At 34.1% G+C, this 19,340-nt stretch overlaps 2 protein-coding genes across 4 annotated transcripts; both read left to right on the forward strand.

The window, feature by feature from the left end:
• Window positions 1-343: 343 nt before the first annotated feature.
• Window positions 344-9,357, forward strand: LOC120326118 (uncharacterized). 2 transcript variants are annotated; one of them, XM_039392352.2, is made up of 14 exons: window positions 345-548; window positions 1,398-1,568; window positions 1,975-2,014; window positions 2,274-2,606; window positions 2,918-3,000; window positions 3,703-3,803; window positions 4,144-4,252; window positions 4,733-5,026; window positions 5,555-6,319; window positions 6,551-6,794; window positions 6,950-7,103; window positions 7,239-7,347; window positions 7,750-7,892; window positions 8,314-9,357. In XM_039392352.2, exons 1-14 carry the CDS (start codon window positions 485-487, stop codon window positions 8,494-8,496), a joined length of 2,793 nt encoding a protein of 930 aa, XP_039248286.2. In that variant the 5' UTR covers window positions 345-484; the 3' UTR covers window positions 8,497-9,357. The 2 variants fall into 2 exon arrangements, with proteins under 2 accessions (XP_039248285.2, XP_039248286.2); XM_039392351.2 differs by having other exon boundaries at window positions 344-548; window positions 4,733-6,319.
• Window positions 9,358-10,717: 1,360 nt separating this feature from the next.
• LOC120326323 (uncharacterized) lies at window positions 10,718-19,334 on the forward strand. Of its 2 annotated transcripts, none has more exons than XM_078112205.1 (4): window positions 10,718-10,880; window positions 15,978-16,064; window positions 16,812-17,063; window positions 18,202-19,334. In XM_078112205.1, exons 1-4 carry the CDS (start codon window positions 10,733-10,735, stop codon window positions 18,438-18,440), a joined length of 726 nt encoding a protein of 241 aa, XP_077968331.1. In that variant the 5' UTR covers window positions 10,718-10,732; the 3' UTR covers window positions 18,441-19,334. The 2 variants fall into 2 exon arrangements, with proteins under 2 accessions (XP_077968331.1, XP_039248520.2); XM_039392586.2 differs by lacking the exon at window positions 10,718-10,880 and adding an exon at window positions 14,426-15,310.
• The last annotated feature ends 6 nt before the right edge of the window (window positions 19,335-19,340 follow it).

Consider the following 19,340-nt stretch of genomic DNA (forward strand, 5'->3'; position numbering starts at 1 on the left):
ACAAAAAAGAAAAGGTACAACTCACTTCGGGATCATTTGTAAATTGAAACTAGAATGAGGCGTAGAACTTGTAAATTAAAACGCACAACTTAGATTATTTTTACCAAGATTCGCGATTCAAAAAAGCGGAGACAAATAGATTTGTAGTCAGCATAAGATGTAGCGTCATGTAGGTAGGGGCTACGTTACTTATACCAGACAGCTCGCATTTCCTACATATACATTGATAATGGTAATCTTGATACAAACTCATAACTGAAATTTTCAGAATTAGAGTGAGAGAAAGTGTGTAGAAAGTAGAAGCGTAAAAAACTCGAACACTTCCATCATCTGCAACTTTGACAATCAATTTATATTTCCAGAAGTAGACTACCACAAAGTGGATAACCCATGATTGGGAAAACTTACTTATAAGCGAAACATAAACTTTTTATTTCATAAAGTCGAACGTAATATCAAATTGAAAATCATATAAAGCATCAAGATGCAAATGTACAACATGTTCCTGCACGTCTTCGTTGCGTTACTTTTGGGATCGTTTTGCTCTGGTAAGTAAATGATAATTTTTTAAATCAAATTATTATCGATAGTTCTGAAAAATACGAAGCCAAAATATATTTCAATGATATTCAGACGCACGATTTTTCCAGTTTATTTTTTGTTCTGCCAATCTTTACGGTTAAGAGTAGAAATTATCAACCCTTCAAATAAGCGCGTAGGAAGAAGATGAAACTTGTACATTTGTTGAATACTTTCTACTACGTTAAATGAAGTTTTGTTATGGTTAAACCAATACTCTAATTACCCCCATCGTAAAAATGGCTCAAGATTTGAAGATTGAAATGAGGACTTCAATGGTTAATAAATCATATTAGTTTAACTCAGTAGAAAGAATTTATAATTTGATTAAAAGGAAATAGAAAATTACAAATTTTTGATTGAATTTTATACTAAATGTCTGGCGTATAACGGTATTAAGATGACGTATAAAGCAGCATTACCTAAATTTTGAAAGAAGGTATTGAGTAAGCTAGGCTAGCTGAACGCATGTACATGTCCGCTATCAGTTTTCACCATTCGAACATGATCGGTTATTTTGTTATGCTCAGCTCCATTCACTCAGGTTATGATGTCGAGGTTCTGTTTTTACATACTGTATTATGCTTTGTGAATGTTTAACAATATCATCCACAAAGTAACGAATAATAACATGAAAGTAGATGATGTGTTTCACCGCACTCTAGTCTGCAATGTAGTCATATTATCATTGCACTTAGCCCATTCAAAAATGATCAGTCACAGATACTATGATTCATTGAGACATCTTAACGTCGTCAGACTGTATTTTGTGGGTTATCAAAATTCTTTAAATTTCATGCTTACTTTAATTTGTTCAGCATCGACGATTTCAAATCCAAACGACGATCACGAATTTCAATGTTCCATCGATGTATATCTACGAGAAGAATGCAATATATCTACAACCAATGAACTTGAATGTCTGAGCTCAGAATGCTGTTTCCCTGACGACCCCTATGACGCCGTGAAATGTTACAAGAAACGTAAAGGTAGGATATTATCTAATACAAATACGAGGCACTTGGATATGTAGACGGATCAAGACAGAAGAACGTGTTGTGTCCTACGTCCGACAAAACTATGTCCCAGCGACAGAATGATAAAACTCGTATATAATAAGTGGAAGAATAATTTTCATGAATTCTTGGTATTTACCCATTTTGCATTGAACAACTCAATAGCGCCAAAATTTCGCATCACCAATCCCATACATACATAGCCCTAAATTCATAACTTTTTAATAATATACAAAACCTATATAGAATAGGTTTTGGAAACTGCCAGTGCCCTTTTTCTTACATCTTGCATACTTGCACAAAGAAAGTAATGTTACCAAATTTGTTATCTACGTGGCAACTGTATATACTTTTAATTTAAATTCATGATTTTTTTTAGACACAATGGCTATAAAATGTGAAGTACAAGAGTCTTCAAGGTAAGTTCATTTTTGTTAAAGTTACAAGCCTAAGAGCCTTTCAGTTTTTTGTTAGTCTAAGTTCGATTATTTAAGTTCAATTTGAACTGAAGTTCCCAGAAGAATACCATGCCAACAAGAAACTATTCAAACCTGGCTTAAGAAATTTGGTGTATAAGTAAAAGTATTGATTAATAATTTTTCAATTGCTTTCAATCCTCAATATGTGGAAATCTGTCTTACCTCATTTATAAAAATATTTCATATCTCATAATGTCAGGAAAGATTGCGGATATGGAGGAATCACACCAACAAGATGTGAGGACTTGGGATGTTGCTTTGAGGCTAGCAACATGGCCGGAGTTCCCTGGTGTTTTTACGCAAAAGAAGAAAAAAATGAAAAAGAAGAATCAACCAAGGAGCTAAAAACTTCTCTGATAAACAAATTCAAGTCTGGTCTCGATTCAATATTTGAACAAGAGTCTTTGAAACCTGACACCGATAATGAAGTAACATCGGAGGAAGGAGTTTCAAATTGGTTGGAAAACTTGTTAGACCAGATCTCAACTATCACTACTGGACCAGTAGAGTCACCCGAAAATTTCTATGAAAGGTGACCCATTTCATACAATTTCCAAAGTCAATCGTTGATGAGCGATTTTCTATAGCTTTTACATGCATATCCGTTAAAACAAATTCATAAAATACCTATAAATTCTGTTTTATGCGTTATTCAATCAATGATAAAAAGGCTTAGTCTCAATAAAAAAATTCAATAATTTAGGGTTGATCCAATGTTTTGATTAACTTATTCATTTGTAATTTAAGTCATTTTGCAAACTTACTTTTACTTTAACTTTACGTTATCTTTAACACTTGAAACGCTTTCACGGTTGAAAATAATATTTTGCTTGGCTTTCCCAGACCTGGTGAAGAAATTAACCCAAAGATGGTTGAAGATGAGAAAGCATGCATGAAAACATATGAGCTGCTGTTATCTGTGAATGGTAAGACCTTTAATGTTATTCAAACCGTTGATAGACTCAAAAGAATATAGCTATCATGTATTTTTAGCTTCATACATGTTCCAAAGTACTAGCCTGACCAATGCTATGCAAGTGAGCATATGATTCGATCATTATTTTTTAAGACTAAAAAATCAGCAAGGTAGCTAATATAGCAAGGGTTCCCGAACCAGGGGTCGCGATTCCGAATTGGGTCGGAGTGATAAGTAGGTAGGGTCGCAAACAGGTCAGGTGTACAAAAACAGGTGTACAAAACATCTAAGATTTGACAAATCATGTTAAATTAAGCAGTTTCCACCATGGCTAACTGTAAAACAGGCCCATTGGCATCTCTCTATGCTTATGCTATATAGAAAATGTAGGTGCTTATTATGACATCACTGTTTGGATTTAGCTTATTTTACTTAATACCACCACATGACCAAACTCAAAAGTCCAGTGAAAGAAGCTATAAAGTTTCATGAAAAATATATACATATATATTGACCTGGGGTCGCACTGGACACTTTAAAGTTGTTTTTTGGGTCGCCATGAAAGAAGCTTGGGAACCCCTGTTCTATAGGCTTGCCTTCTTGATAGAAATTCAAATTTGATTCTCACTTGCGATGATTTATGTAGTTTAATAATGTCAGCTAGCAGTATCAGCAAAGTAGCTTTGACAATTGTTCATTTATTTTACTTTAGGACAATTTGAATGTGAAATATACCCAATCAGACGAGTTGAGTGTATATCCGATGGACTCCGATTGCGTGAAGACGAGAGTGAATGCACAGCATGTACAAAGGTAAATTAAAACAAATAAATAGTCTATTTGTTTAAATTCACGCTTGCGTTTTCCGTCTTCGTGCTCTAAAACAAATTTCAAGCCTACGTTGTTTTGGTGCATTTGGAGTTTATATTTATAACATCTTATCCACACATTTAATTATCCCTAATGCATGTCTTTCATTTTTCCACATTGTTGTTTAGTTTTCATTTGCGTAACTTAGAACGATTTCTCGCTGCAAAAAGTAATTATAACAGAACTTCTCTCAATCACGAAGCCAAAAATAGATACTCGTTGAAATCAATATCCAAAGCTTTGTTTAAAAATAAAATCCTGATTCAAAACACTATCAATTTAGCTTGGATGTTGTTACGATCCAGAAATGAAAGGAAGCGGAACACCGCACTGTTACAGAGGTCGACCAATTGTTGTTTCTTCCGCATTGCCCACTACAACAACTACACCAGGTAATATACTTTTGATATCTTTTGAAAAATTATATTGATTACAATAGATTTTGGCCTCGAACTATCAATCCAACTTCGGCTCATCGTATGTGCTATAACAATATGATTGGTAAATTTCATACCTTGGTAACTTATTTTTCAATATATAGCTTTTATTTCGCTTCGAACTTATCGCGTATCACTCATGCTAGGACAATGTATAGCGCTGATTCCATAACTTGTAGCGCAGCATAACGAAAAACTTCACTGTCCCAAAATAGGATTTTTTTTCAAATGATTGCCCATATACGAATTGAGCACCTAGAACAGAAATAATCCAATAGCGTCAATCACATTATGCAGCGAGTGTTTCCTGTTTAACAAAGTTGTGTTTGCTGTTGCTAAACTTAATCGCTTTTCGGGACAACAGAACCCTACCCGGAAACGAAATTTAAACGAATGCTGCTACGTATTTACCAATTCGATTCCATTTAATTTCAGCACCAACAACAAATCCAAGATGGTCGATGTTATTGAATCAATTGGGTATTAGGCCAGAAGAAAGTTCCGCATCCAGAAACCCATACACAACACAAAATAGAAGTCCGTGGAATCAGGGTCAGAGTTCACCATGGAGTCAAACATCGAATCTGCAACCTCCTGTTAATTTTCCTGGAGCTAACCAATTACAAGGCGCTGGCAGTTTTGAAGAAAGCCTGTTCCAACAAATTAAATCACAAAATGGACTTGGAAGCAGCAACAACAACTTTCTAAACGGCCTGAAGCCGATACAAGGTAACGGAATAACAAGCAACAACGTGAAAAGTATTTTGAACGCTCTTAACCCTGTACAGTCGACTGGTGCTTTTACTAACACAGGCAATACTAACACTGGAAGCATTTTGAGCGCATTGCGTCCAGTAAATGATAACGGTGGTTTGTCCGGTATTCTGAGTGCATTGAAACAACCACAAGTCAACGAAGTTGGAAACAGCGGAGGAAATAGTTTTGTGAATAACCTTCTAAATTCTCTTAAAAAATCATCTTCGTCGGGTCATTCCAGCTCTACTAACACGCATGCTAACAATATTTTTGGTGGATTAAATGTTGATCGAGAACATGTCAGCAGCAATGCCAATATTGCTAATCTACTAACATCTTTCGGAGACAAAACTAACAACGGTGGCAGCTTGATTTCATTTTATCTGTTAAATAAAATTACTAACCAAAACAATCCTACTTCAAATTCGCCTGGTTTGCCTAACTTAAGCTCTCTATTGTCTGAAAATGTTGGATCAAATCGAGTTAATTCTGCATCAACAGGAGACTCTAACACCCAGCGTCCAGGAATCCCAAATTTAGCTTCGCTACTCTCTGGAAACAGTGTAACGTCTGGAAGTTCTAACACCCAACGTCCAGGAATCCTTAATTTGGCTTCTCTACTCTCTGGAAACAGTGCAACAACAGGAGGTTTCAACACCCAACGTCCGGGAATCCCAAGTTTGGCTTCCATACTATCTGGAAACAGTGCATCGGCAGGGGGATCTAACACCCAACGTCCAAAAATCCCAAATTTGGCTTCTTTGATTTCTGGAAACTCTGCATCAACTGGAGGCGCTAACACCCAACGTCCTGGAATTTCAAATTTGGCTTCTCTGCTATCTAGCAACACTGCATCAACAGGAGGCAGCAACTCCAAGTCATCGAGTGTTTCAAGTTTGACTTCTCTCTTATCTGGCAACTCTGCGGCGGGAAGTGACGCCAAGCCCTCGGGACTAGCAAATCTATCATCTATCCTAGCAGGATATTCTGCTCCATCCTCGGGAAGCAATACAAAACAAAGCAGTCTTTCCAATTTGTCTTCTATCTTATCTGGAAATTCGAACAGTTTAAATCTGGGTTCAACAAGCAGTGGCTCTACAAAACCAGCTGGTTTATCAAATCTGGCATCAATGATTTTCGGTAATCGTGTTCAGACAAATCGTGAAGCACCAAAGTCCGCCACACCGACTCCAGAACAGAGCAAGTACCTTCCAGATATGTTCGAATATTTTGGAGGATCTAAACCGGAACAACTCTGCTATCCAAGTAAGTAAAAAATACTTCATAATATATAATGTAATGGGTGGTGGATCGTTTCAATAAACTGCGAATTTAACAACAAAATTTAAGACGGAAAAACTGAAATCGATTGGTCCAATAGTTACAGAAAAAGCGATTTTTTTCACAGCAATAGCATTTCCAAACTGCCGATAAGAACATCAAGTGACTGATCTATAAATCGACTTTGTCCCTTTAAGTTTTTTTTCGTTTCTACAGAGAACTGTGGTACTCTAGGAGAAATGCATTCGCAACGAACTACGCGACGAATCGTTGGAGGGCAGTGGACAGGCGGAATTGATTATTGGCCATGGATGGCTTCATTCCGACGTAACTTTACTGATGACTGGACCTATAAACACGTTTGTGGAGCAGCGTTAATATCAGAAAGATGGATTCTTACTGCAGGACATTGTTTTATGCTTTACAGATCTAAAGCAGAAAAAGTTGTTGGACAAAAAGAGTAAGTTAGTTGCTGTAAATTTTGCCAACGAACTATATTCAAACTTCTAGTGAAAGTGTTGTTTATTCGTAAAGATACCTAGATCTGTAGATTGTAAAGATAGGCTCTAAATTTCAAATCTTTATATTAACTGTAACTTTAATTTTATTTTTTAGAACCAATATAAATGCTTTTACAATTCATCTGGGAGCATATTACAGAGATATTGCTGAGCTTACCTTGCAAGTATTTGCTCTTGAGAAATTCATCGCTCATCCCGAGTATGACTTCAGAAGCTTGAAGCATGACATCGCTGTAGCGAAATTACTGGTAAGTAAAAAATAATTGTTGCCAGATTTACTGCAACTCAGGCACTGTTTTACGTAAAGCATTTCTTTGGGCTGTATAATGTGTAGGATTAGTAAATATATACTTTTAAATCATATTTTTGTATCTTTTGTCCAGGAACCAGCCGTGATTAACAATCATGTTAGACCTATATGTTTGCCTTTTAAAACAAATATGATGGAAGTTGGTGCTACAACGTGGGTCACTGGATGGGGAGAAACATTACGTGAGTATCCAAGTTACATATTTTACGATGCTCCCATATATAGCAGTATATATCTGAGGGAGAGAGAGATTTAGGGCAAATAAACTTGAGTATTTATGTTTATTATATTGCAATATTCACATATGGAGCATACAAATTTCTCTCTCACAGAAAATAAAGAAAGAGATTAAGAGTCACTGTATAGTGTAGGAAGATGAATTACGTGGGTATTCTGGTGACACGCCCTGCTCTCAAGTACAGTGCAGTACAAATTTGGGAGAGAGAGATTGAGGGCGTGGAAACGGATGTATTTGGGCATATTTTTCGATATAGGGCGTTGCACATTCGATAGAGAGAGAGATTAAGATTAGTTCAATCAATTTGTGATCATCTCGCAATTAAGGTTTTGTTTTATCATTACAGATGTTGGAGATCACAATGAATCGAAACTGAAAGAACTTCCATTGCCCTTGATTTCACAATATGAATGTAAAAACCACTGGAAAAATCATTTTCACGAGAGTTGGATTTGTACGGAAGGAGCTTATCTGGAAGATGCATGCACTGTAAGTATCGAATACAATACATGACAAAAATACTAGTTCAGAAGCTTCGATGTGCTTAGTTGTACTATGTATACTGCTATATTCGCTTTTTCCGAACCAACACGATATGTGAAGGAAATAGTATTTGAAATGATTTTTCAGAATTGCTTTTTGAACTTCCGAATTAAAATATATAGAAAAAATATTTGCCACAAGATCCCAGTCTTTAAACTTGCAGATCACTTTTTACAAGCTTTTATTAGTGGTTTCTTAACAATAGTCATGTTTGAAGCGATGATTTGATATTGCAAACTCATAAAAATCAATGTGTTTAATTAAATTTCAAGGCCTCATGTTTCCCACTTAGAAAACTCATTTTGTTTTTTCGAATTATACTTATAACTGTAAAAGCACATTTAAGAGTATTTCGTTTTATCTTCAGGGTGATTCTGGTGGTCCTCTTGTTCGACAAGGTTACGACGGTAGATGGAAGGTCGTAGGTGTTGCAATTGCTGGAACTAAACGTTGTTCGACAGACCGTACTGATATTAGACCGGGAATTTACACCAATGTTGCTTATTATAGAGAATTTATTGATTCCGCTACAAATGGAGTTTGTCATTGATTAAATTATTGTAGATATTCTGCGTTAAGTGACAATTAGACGCGTGATAATCTTGATGAGACGTAAATATCAAAATCCTACCCGTCTCTGCGTCGACGTTCGATACGTTACCTTCCCAATACCCTTTCGATAACTTTTCATTGTCGATAGAGATATTTTTGAAAAATAATATTCCATTACGTTGTTTAGAAAACTCTGTATTTGTTGTCTCTGCCCTCAAAAATATAGTTTTGTACAATTGAGATTGAAAAACCAGTATTCGTTACTTTAGCAATTGGTATTCTTCACATATGTGTTCAAATGTTGGGTGATATTGCTTATACAATATAGATTGGTTAATGAAGAACTTCAGTTGACAAACTAATAAATAATAAATGTAACATTATTTCATTTTTTCGACCTTCACAATAGTCTTTTCATCATTCCAGTCGTAACCACACAATTAGGTTTACCCACCTTTATATTTTGACAATTTAAATTGTCCTATAGAAGTCTGACAAGAACGTTTCCTATAGTCTGTGCGATATGAAGAAAAGTTGCAACAATTAATTCTTTCATTTGACGTTGCTTATAAATTTTGGTGATGAATATTTAATTCGGCGTGAACGAAATTGACAGAAGGGATAAATTACCCTCTACAATGTGTGAATGGTGTAACGCATTGTTCCTATTTACGAAGAAATGGCATGATAAGTGCTTTGTGTGATCTTATAAGTTTGAAAATATTTTTGCACTTCTTTTTAATATTTTTATTATTATGCCTTTTATTTATATCCTTTTTATGCTTTGAAAATGAATTGTATTTTGTTTATATTGCTATTAACATGATTATGATTATAAATATAAGATAATTAAAAGTCAGCAATGGTCGTCTGTCTATTATTCTAGGATTCACTTATATACGAGATTGACGAAGCTCTCATTCCTATTAGAGTCTAGTGTAAGGAGTTAGCCAAACCCACTGTTTTGATGAGAATATTTACGGCAACATAACTAAAAGTAAAATCCGATGTAGAGAAGAGAGACTATCTATACAAAACTGCGAATACATACGAGTTTATAGCTGACGAGGTCGCTTCTCAGACGTAAAGTATTATTTACACGTTTAATTTTCGTCTGTGTTCGCTCCATATTATTCACCACAACATTAATTATAAATTAATTAAACCCCAATTAATTTCTAAAAATAAATTACAGTTCACGAACTGGCGATAGAAAATTGTTTAATTTGTTCTTATTTCTTTATTACGTCACAAACCATTGTTCTGTGGCGCGAAATATAACAATTGAAATCGCCTGCCTCAATGTGTTTTACATCGAATACAAATAAACGCCTACATTGTTATCTCACAATACATACTCAAACAGCAAATGGTTCACAAGTGCTATTTTATAAAAATAAAATATTAACCCGTAACGAATGCGAATAGTTCGAATTACATATTGAAGTTTGCTCCAAATTTCCGAACAAACAGCCTAACGGCCGTTTACCTATTACATTGGATGATGACAAAACGTTCATAGAGTCGGTTCTCAGTTTAATTAGTTACATCTTCAAATTGAGCAATACGGTATTTTATTTATTTATTTATTTATTAGTTATAAAGAAATGTCAAAATAAAATTCAATTCATTTTGCATAATAAAAGCTTCCAATAAGGAATTCTGTACCCAATTAAAACAAAAATAGTGTTAAAATAGAGTTTTTGTTATTAAAAGAGTATTTTGCATGGGATCTTTACATTAATAAGATACGGAGGGGGCGATTGGGTTCAAATATCAATTCCATAATCCTGACTGCTGTTTTACTCGTCCAGTTAAGGTGACATTTTATATTACTGGGTTTAGCATAACGGTTTTATTTCAACGTCTATTTATACTAAATGAACCATGTATGAACCATTCCGAAAATTACTATGTAATTGGTTGTTCGTTAGTTATAAAGGCGAAATCGACAAAAATGCACTAATGAATCTGTATCGTGTAGATCAGAACAACAGTGACAAAGGGTTAATTGAAAGAGACAGACACCATGAGTCGTCACAAATTAAGGACGATACAAAATTGAAATGGGCGGATACAATGGTCGATTCGCTTGCCGGCAATTGCTGACAAAAGGCTTTGTTAAAACCTTCGTATTTATGAATTACGTTGGCCGTTCGAAAATACGAGCTTTTAGTACAAAATTTATATCAGGACCAGATCTGATTAAATATTCGTCTGCAATCACTTTTTGAATGGATATTTCAACAATAGGGGGCTCAGCGCCTTGGTTAGTTTTGTCAACATGTTTTTCTATTTTGTGTTTATGCTGGAGTGACAAAGCCCTAAATGTGCTATTGTATAAGGCTTTGGTTATAAGTCAGGATTTTCGAAGATTAACTGGTAGGTTATCCAAGATAAGCTTATAGGAGACATTTGTGTGGATATTAGCTAAATTACGTTTAGGTGTCGTTTTTAGTAACAGGTAAACGTGTCATATTTGTGACATCCGTAATATTTTCGTATGTTGCTTTTTCTTGGACGGAGGTTGTTGATAATCATTCGTAAAAAAGAGACTGAAGATTTGTATTCAAATATTGCTACTTGTGAGACTATTTTGTGGAACAGGTGAACAAGGTATATTTGTGACATCCGTAATATTTTTGTTTGTTGGTTTCACACTGACATAAGCCATTGACATTTATTTATTCAGAATTGTCTGGTTCAAGCAATCACAGATACTGACATTTCGTATTCATATAATGCTACTGCTCACTTTTGCATAGCTAGTTTCACATGCAATGTTTGCATCTGTTGAGATAAAAACAGACCACCATAACAACCTACGAAAAAAAATTCGTCAGTTAACGACAACTGTGTTAGTAGCTTTGTCGTCGCTTCGTGGTTTTAAATTAGCGAAACTGAGTCTTTTATAGACTGTCCCTAAATGGTTTTGTTTCCTATACTTGTACAGGTACTTCCGTGGTGTGTGTACCAGGTTAGCGTTTGGCCATAATTTCATTCCGATTCTCCTTATTTTAGTTCACGAGTTTAGTATTACGAGTTTGAGGACTGTCTGTGTTAGCCAAGTGAATATACTTAGAATTAGTTACCTCCATATTGGTACACATACCTCTAGAGTGCCCTTGTGCATATTTCTGGTACTCAATGATTTTAAGAACTTTCGCGAAACATCTTGTCATTGTTAAAGTAGAGAGCGACAACCCTTATCAGACGTCTGCTTATGTTTAATCAGGCTCCTGAAGCAGGGCAGCACGTAGAGGTGAAAAGCCTGAGCATATGACACGTTGGGAGCACGAATAAATATCACCACTTCTGCAGTTGAGTTTCTATCACGGACTCGCCGTTATTTAACGAGTCATACATTGAGGATAATAGGGCCTAGGACAGAACCGAACAGCCTGGGAATTTAGTCTAAAACAGATGTCAGAACTGCAGTGACTTTTAGAATTGTGTCAACTGTAGTCAAAATTACTTCAAAAAGTTCGGGAATTTAGTGATTTGTGCCTGAAAATTAAAAAAAATCTTTAAAACTAATTCAGCAACAAGCACATACACTCCCTAGGGCAAGAATGAGATTAATTAAGTATGATTTAATATGATTTTTCGAAGATTCACAACCTGTAAAAATTCGGCTGTATTCATATGAAAAAAATACCAGGAAATACGGTAGATTGGAAAAATTGAATCAGCAGAAATGTGCAAACTTCACTCAATTAAACTTAATTAATGTTAAGCACGTATAGTGAAACATTCAAACTATCCCAAATCCGAATCTTGGCTTGTCATGAAAACCAGACTAACTCGACTTATGACAATGCAATCTTCTCGCATAGTACTCAGAATATTCGATATTGCTTCAAAGTTTATATTTAAAGTTTATAATGTTTTTTTTTGTTAATAGGTTAAATTCTTCCATCCATATAACGTGTGATATTAATTTTGCATCTTCTCGAATTAGGTATTAATACTAATTTTTTTCACAATGATAATTAATTGGTTCTATTCCGGTTATACAGCATTTCCCAAGTCGCTTGATCGCTAAAAAAGCAGAAAATTTGAAGGTGGGGTGATATCACGAATAAAATGTGTGTAGGTATAAGTTGAATTGGAACGATATCCCACAAGTTAACCTTCAGAACACTACACGAGCTGGGATCTCTATGTTTAAACTACGAAGTGCACGAACGACATTTTAAGCATCTATGAGTGTAATATAATATATACCTCTAAAAAACTTTAAAAATAGCTGTTCAACAAATTTTCTGTTTTTCTATCGACCACCCTGTGTAGGCGTCGGTATTGATGATTTAGTTATACTAACAAATTTAGAACCGGAGAGAATGTAAACAGAGGGTATTTATTGTGAACGGATAGATCGCTGAAATATGTTTGCGTTTGATCTCATACTATAAAAACAGTAAAATGTCCGGTATTTTATGACAGAAATAACAATTATTTTACAATGACATCTCAGAAAACAAGTACAATGAGTATGAAAAAGTTACATAATACCGTAATACTAGATCGATTACTTAGATTTAGAGAGTTTTCGAACAAAAACGGCGGATGTTGAAATTTCGTAATCTTTCATTTGAAAATATTACAAAGAAATAAACCGGTATCTAATCGTAGTTTGAAGCAATATTCGCCAAAATATTTCATTAATAAGTTACAGGACTTCAAAAAGGTAAAATATACGTTTCTGAACTTTTTCAAAACAGGACTTTCAAGTTTCGCCCTTTCGGTTAAATCAGCCGACTTATAAACTTGAAGTTGTTGTGCAACTAATTAAGATGGCAATTTAAGTAAAGGTAGAGATATTGTCATAGTGGCTAAAGTTTAGACTTTACAGCTAGGTACGCTAGCGTGTCAGTTGAAAACCTCGGTTTTAAACCAGATACCGTTCACCCAGTATGAATAACAGGTTTGGTAGACAATGCTGAAATAGAAAGATGTCTGTCTCCCCCAAAATAGTAGTTATGTATGCATCCTTCTTCTGTGGTGAAGATGTGATTATCTTGGTACTCCCGTAGTATATGTGCCAGGTTAGGGTTAGGCCATAATTTTATTTCGATTCTTCTTACTTTGGTCCTATTACGAGTTCGGGGACTATCTGTCTTAGCCAAGTGAATATCCACTACTCTAATGATTTTCGTTTCAAACAGATGCGAAGTCGATGATATCTATTATTTAATATGTAAGTTTGTTGGTGGCTGCTTACCCAGACTAATGGAAGCAAATTGTTATACTGAACTCTACCTATGTGATTAGGATTCTTGATTCACATGGTCATATTTATTCACGCTACAGCATTCCTACATTATACACATACGAACCCAACAGCGCTAGAGGAAGGATAGACAATCATTCTTGTGTGACCCCAACTGATAGTTACAAAATTTCATCGTTGCAACTTTCAATTCATGAATCATTTCTAATTGCTTAGTTCCCATATTTCCATACCATCATATTCATTTCAAACATACATTATGTATAAGTCACACTTGAACCACTTTAATTTATAGAAACTTATAAATCATCTACATCCTGATAGTATTGACGTTTTCGAGTGTTTACTCAGTCAACGCATATTGAAACGATAATCGTGATGCAGAATTTTATAAATTGGAACAGATGTGTTGAGTTTGTAGTCTAGCTTCTGTTATTCACAAATTTTGTGATACTATTTGTCGACTTTACAGTTACTGAGATTTAGTTTCGGAGTAAAAAATATTTTCAGTGCATTAAGCAATAGGAATGTAAATAAATAAATAAATATGAAAAATAAGTTATAGAAAAAGAGCGGGACTCTACGAATGGTATTATTTACTAATTTCATTTTGCTCTGTTCTCGTGGTAGTTAGTGTTGCTTACACCCGGGAGCAAGTCTAGGTTGGGGAATGGGTTTGCCAAGTTTGGAGATTTAAATAATAATATTAACACAAACATTTCACTCTTACTTGTCCTTAATTGATATATTCTCATGTATAACAAACATCTATAATTTGGTAATCCCCAAATTTATTTTTGAAGTCAGGTATAAGTGGCATCATTATCAGAAATTCGCCCCAGGCAGCAGAAAAGACACACCCTCGCTTACAGCTAAGGATAGATAGAGTTCATAGTGAGAATAAGTCTATTTTGTTATTGTCATTGATAAAATAAACCTTCATATTACAATACACAGCTATCTATTTTCGGTCTATTCAGCTCCTTTTTTTCCCCTTTTACAAAATCAAATTGGATTAGTACAATGTTGACCAGAATTTCAACTTTATTGTTATCCAAAAATGGCCAAAGTGAAACCGGAGGAATATATTACTGGGTATTTGTTCTTCTGAATGATTAATAAATTTATCTGATTTCAAAGGATTCATACCTGACGCAAACAGCAGAAGAATAAATATATATATTATTATAGCTATAAATTATATAATGGTATAAAAGCCTATATCGTTTCTGGAAATAGGTGAGAGGACGTGGCTTGGTGAGACACAGTAATAATGGGGTTTGGTCGCATAAGGATAGATAATACCGGTAATATGTACTAATATACATTAAACAAATATATTCGCGATATATATTCTAGGTTTAGTCTGTTGATGGGCGATAGATGCTTACAATCACTTCTTTCCGTTTTTTTTTTCTATTGGCCTTTGCTTTTTACATTATGTTCATATTTTAAGATCTAGATTCTAGCTATTCTGCCAAGTGTCATTTCATACTTTCATTTGTCAAAATCACTTAGTTACCATAGCAACGGATACCGAATAACGTCATCGCAATGTTTATTGTCGTGAATTACGGAGGTGAGTGGTTGGACTTCTGTTCAAGTAAGGGATTTCGACTGTGAAGTGTGATGTTTGAAAGCCCTCAAGCTATTGTTTATCAAAGTGCTTAAAGAATAAGAAATTTTGACATGAGTTACGTCAATTTCTTTTTGAGATTTACTTTCTAAGTCCATGTGTGATTATACATACATAAATATTCTTCAATGCACTCTTCTTTATGTTTTTTGTGTGTAGAGTATAGTCAGGTATAGTGCTTTCAATATACCACCAAGTATACCACATTGAGCTACTCTGATTATTTTTGTGGTTTCATGACTGACATTACATATATTTACGATCTATTTTTTGTATTCTTTCAGAAGTGTTTCATGCAATCAATATCACTAAATACACTAGACGGAATATTTGATCAAATAATTTGAATGAATACTTCTTATTTATATGAAAAGCAAATATTGTAACATAGTATGATAAATCAAACTTTTGTTGAGATCGAAACTTATCATTGAGCAAAATAAATTTTCATAAACAATTTGGATTATGACTTTTGTAGAACAGGTGGTCACAAATTTTTAACGACGATATTTAACTGATTCAGAGCGTTGGCACTTCGACTTTGTTTTTATTTTGGCTTTCTAAACGAGCCTGGTATATGAGTAACATTATTTAATATTTTAAACTTTAGAGAGGAAGCAAGCTCTCTTCAATCCGAATTGTAAGATGCAACATTTGCTTGAGAATATAAAAGAGCGTTGCCAGTTTCCAAGAAACAGTAAGAAATGATGCACACTTATTTTCATATTGTTTAATAGTTGGCCGGCGAGCCGCATGTTGCACACCCTTGATTTAAATTTTGGTATTGAGCTAATCCCAAAAATCACTAATTCTAAAGCAATAAAACCGGTGAATTGAAACAAATCTAAATAAAAAAGTAATCTTGTTATTGCACCAGTAACCCAATTTGTTTGCTTTCATATCTACTGCCTGTGGAGGATATCTTAATATATATTGGATAAAATGCTAATTATATATAGCGTTTGAATACCTAATTAAAAATAACAATTATTTGACGTGAGTTTGCTGGGAAATGTATTGTATCGTAATTTTCTCAATATAAGTGTTTTTTAACAATTTTAATTTTTCCAAATTGCGAATATGGGTGTCATAAGGTCCTTTTACAATTTTTATTTTGTTATGAAAACAGTTCTCTCAATATAGTCTAACCAGATTTGTTGTTTTTTAATCAATAATATATCTGTGAGGGACAAAACAATATATGGTACCGGTATCGATAAATTCCCTTTGCAATTTTAAATTTTTTTAGGACCCAATGAACGACCTATATATATATATTTATAATTGCTTTAAAAATATTTTTTTATTTATCGTTCATATTGCGAAAAAACAAGTTAATACAAAAACAATCATCAAACAGATAAGCAAAAAACGCTGAATGTTGGTCATTCAAGTATAAATTTCGTCACGGATGACATTCCTCATTTTATTTTTACATTTTCAGTCGAAATTGATTTATCTGACGACATTGGTAACCTGAAGAATCTTTCGAAATCAACTTGCCAATATGCAAATGAGATATTGAACGTAGAACGAGAAAACCTTGTGCTCATTGAAGTGCGGCGTAATGGAAAGAAAAATGATGACGTCATCGATGGACTGAAGAGGTTGGCAGTACCTCCGCCCTTATTTGACCCTGACGTGACGTATATACCACTACTTAACGATGATCAGATCGTTAATTCTAAATTTCAAGGTGAATATTTTTTTGTATTTTATGTTACCGAGATACCAGGATACTCGGATCTGACTTTAGAATTACTTTGACAATTACTTTATGAAGAATAGTAGTTTTCGACTAGGCAAGAGCATTCTACATTTCTTCACACAAGGAACCAACGCAGCAGAAGAGTTTTTAGTATAGTAATTTATGCAATGCAACAGTGAGTGAGTGGCTCATAAAGGTCATTTCTGTTTACTTTAAGTCAGAACTAGATGATGACGATGGAAGAGATATTTCTCAAAGTGTTAAAGTTTATAAAAATGATTTTTGGGGCGAATATATATTTGATGTTTATAGTAAACAACTGAACTAATTTCAAACAAATTAAAGCTATGCTTTAAAAGCAACATTATAACAAAGTATATACTTATGTACTTGTAACTTGTTTAGTTTCAACCATATATTGTATAGCGGAAGTCGTTCTGGTTTTCCAAGGTCGATTATTTACCTTATTCTGTAACTAACTGACTTGTGTTGTGGGTCACCTGAATAAACGAACAAATCCATTTTGTAATTTGAACACAGTCTAGTCAATTTGTCAATCACAATATTAAATCATCTATCGCAATGTAATTAAAGTCTGATTTTTTTTTCCAATTAATTAACTTTTGATCATTTATTCAACATCTTCTATGACTATATTTATTATCTATTTTGACAAATTATTTCACGTTTTGGCACGAGGTATTGAGACATGGATGTCATGTCTAGATCAGATTCATTATTGTAGTTACGAGGTCCAAATTGTCTGGTCAAAACATGTTAGCAAACTGTTAGTCAAAAATTAACAACAATCAAAATGATTCAGGGGTAGGATTTAAAGAGACAAACCCCTGGTTAATGGCTAACTCGAGTCAAAATTACAAACACTTCTTACTTTCTAGCTTTCTCTGAAACATTGTCACATATGAGTCAATACCGCAATATTCAAGTAAGATGGAATACGTTCCAACAGTCTTGACGGAACTTTTTTTATTCCGATGTTTGTCTGTCTTTAAATAATATTTTAATAAATTCTTGCTATCAAGGGATTCCATAAACGTGGAACAAAAATCAAATCTGGCGTTAAAATATTGAAACCAACTAACAATGATTTTCTTGCTATTTTCAGCTCGTTTAACATCGCGCGGTTCACCAGCGCTTTCGGAAACTCGGAAAAAAGACAAAAAGAAAACAGGGAGAAGAAACACCGAAGCATCCAATTCGTCGGAGAAAGGAAGTTTTGATGCTAGTTTGACGTCACAATCCCTTTCTTCGTTAAATTCACCGAAGCGAAACGGAAGCAGCAAACCAACAAAAAAGACAAATCAGTCTACAAACAGAAGCAAATCACGAGGGAAAGTCAAATAAATCGACTGCTATTTTTCCTATTCACACCAAAGAACTTTCGTTTACCTATTTCATTACTGTTTCAAATGCAACGGTGTACGCTGTTGGACTCACAAATAGTATACCTCAAAGTAGCGCTTCTATGGTTATAATTGCTGGCATGCACACATATGCTTCAGCTATGAAAATATTTTGTAAGACAATACCCGATACACAGTTAATGCATATCTTCATAAAATTCCTCAATCCCAAACTCATAAGGTCAGATCTACATTGAGAATTACTCCCAACGAATTTTTAACAATATCTATTCAATTACTTTATATATACTTGTAGATTCGAACAATTTTTCTGTCTTAAGACAGTTAGCATTACGTCCAACTGCATTTCACTCATTGGGATATTAAACAGAAAGGGTATTTCTAAAACATGGTATTTTAATAAATTCTCCAATTCCATTCTTAACTAGGCTGATCTTGATATTAATACTCCAACAAATCCTAAATTTTGTGAAATAATTTCGTTTTTTTATATATATACACATACTTGTGTACAATTTATACTGCTGGACCATTTCATTCAGCAATTCATATCCAAAGATTTTTTGATAATGTTATTTTATTTTCGTATTTTCATAATAAAATATTATATCATAATAGTATTCAATCAAAACTTGTCTACATGGCAGAAAGTCACAGCATAATTTACGTATTCTAATCCAAAAAAAAACAAACACAAAACTTACTGGAACTCGGCGATGTAATAGACACAAAAAAGATATGGTTTTCAGGCTAAATAATGGAGGGAAGCTAGCAGATATTCATAAATTTCTACAATAACTGCTAAATGCCATTACAACTACTGAAAATTTTTATCAAGGAAACGTATGGAATATAAGACAGTTTGTGTTGAAGATATTGA

Source organism: Styela clava, chromosome 4 (assembly GCF_964204865.1).
Source record: "Styela clava chromosome 4, kaStyClav1.hap1.2, whole genome shotgun sequence".
NCBI classification, from domain to species: Eukaryota; Metazoa; Chordata; class Ascidiacea; order Stolidobranchia; family Styelidae; genus Styela; species Styela clava.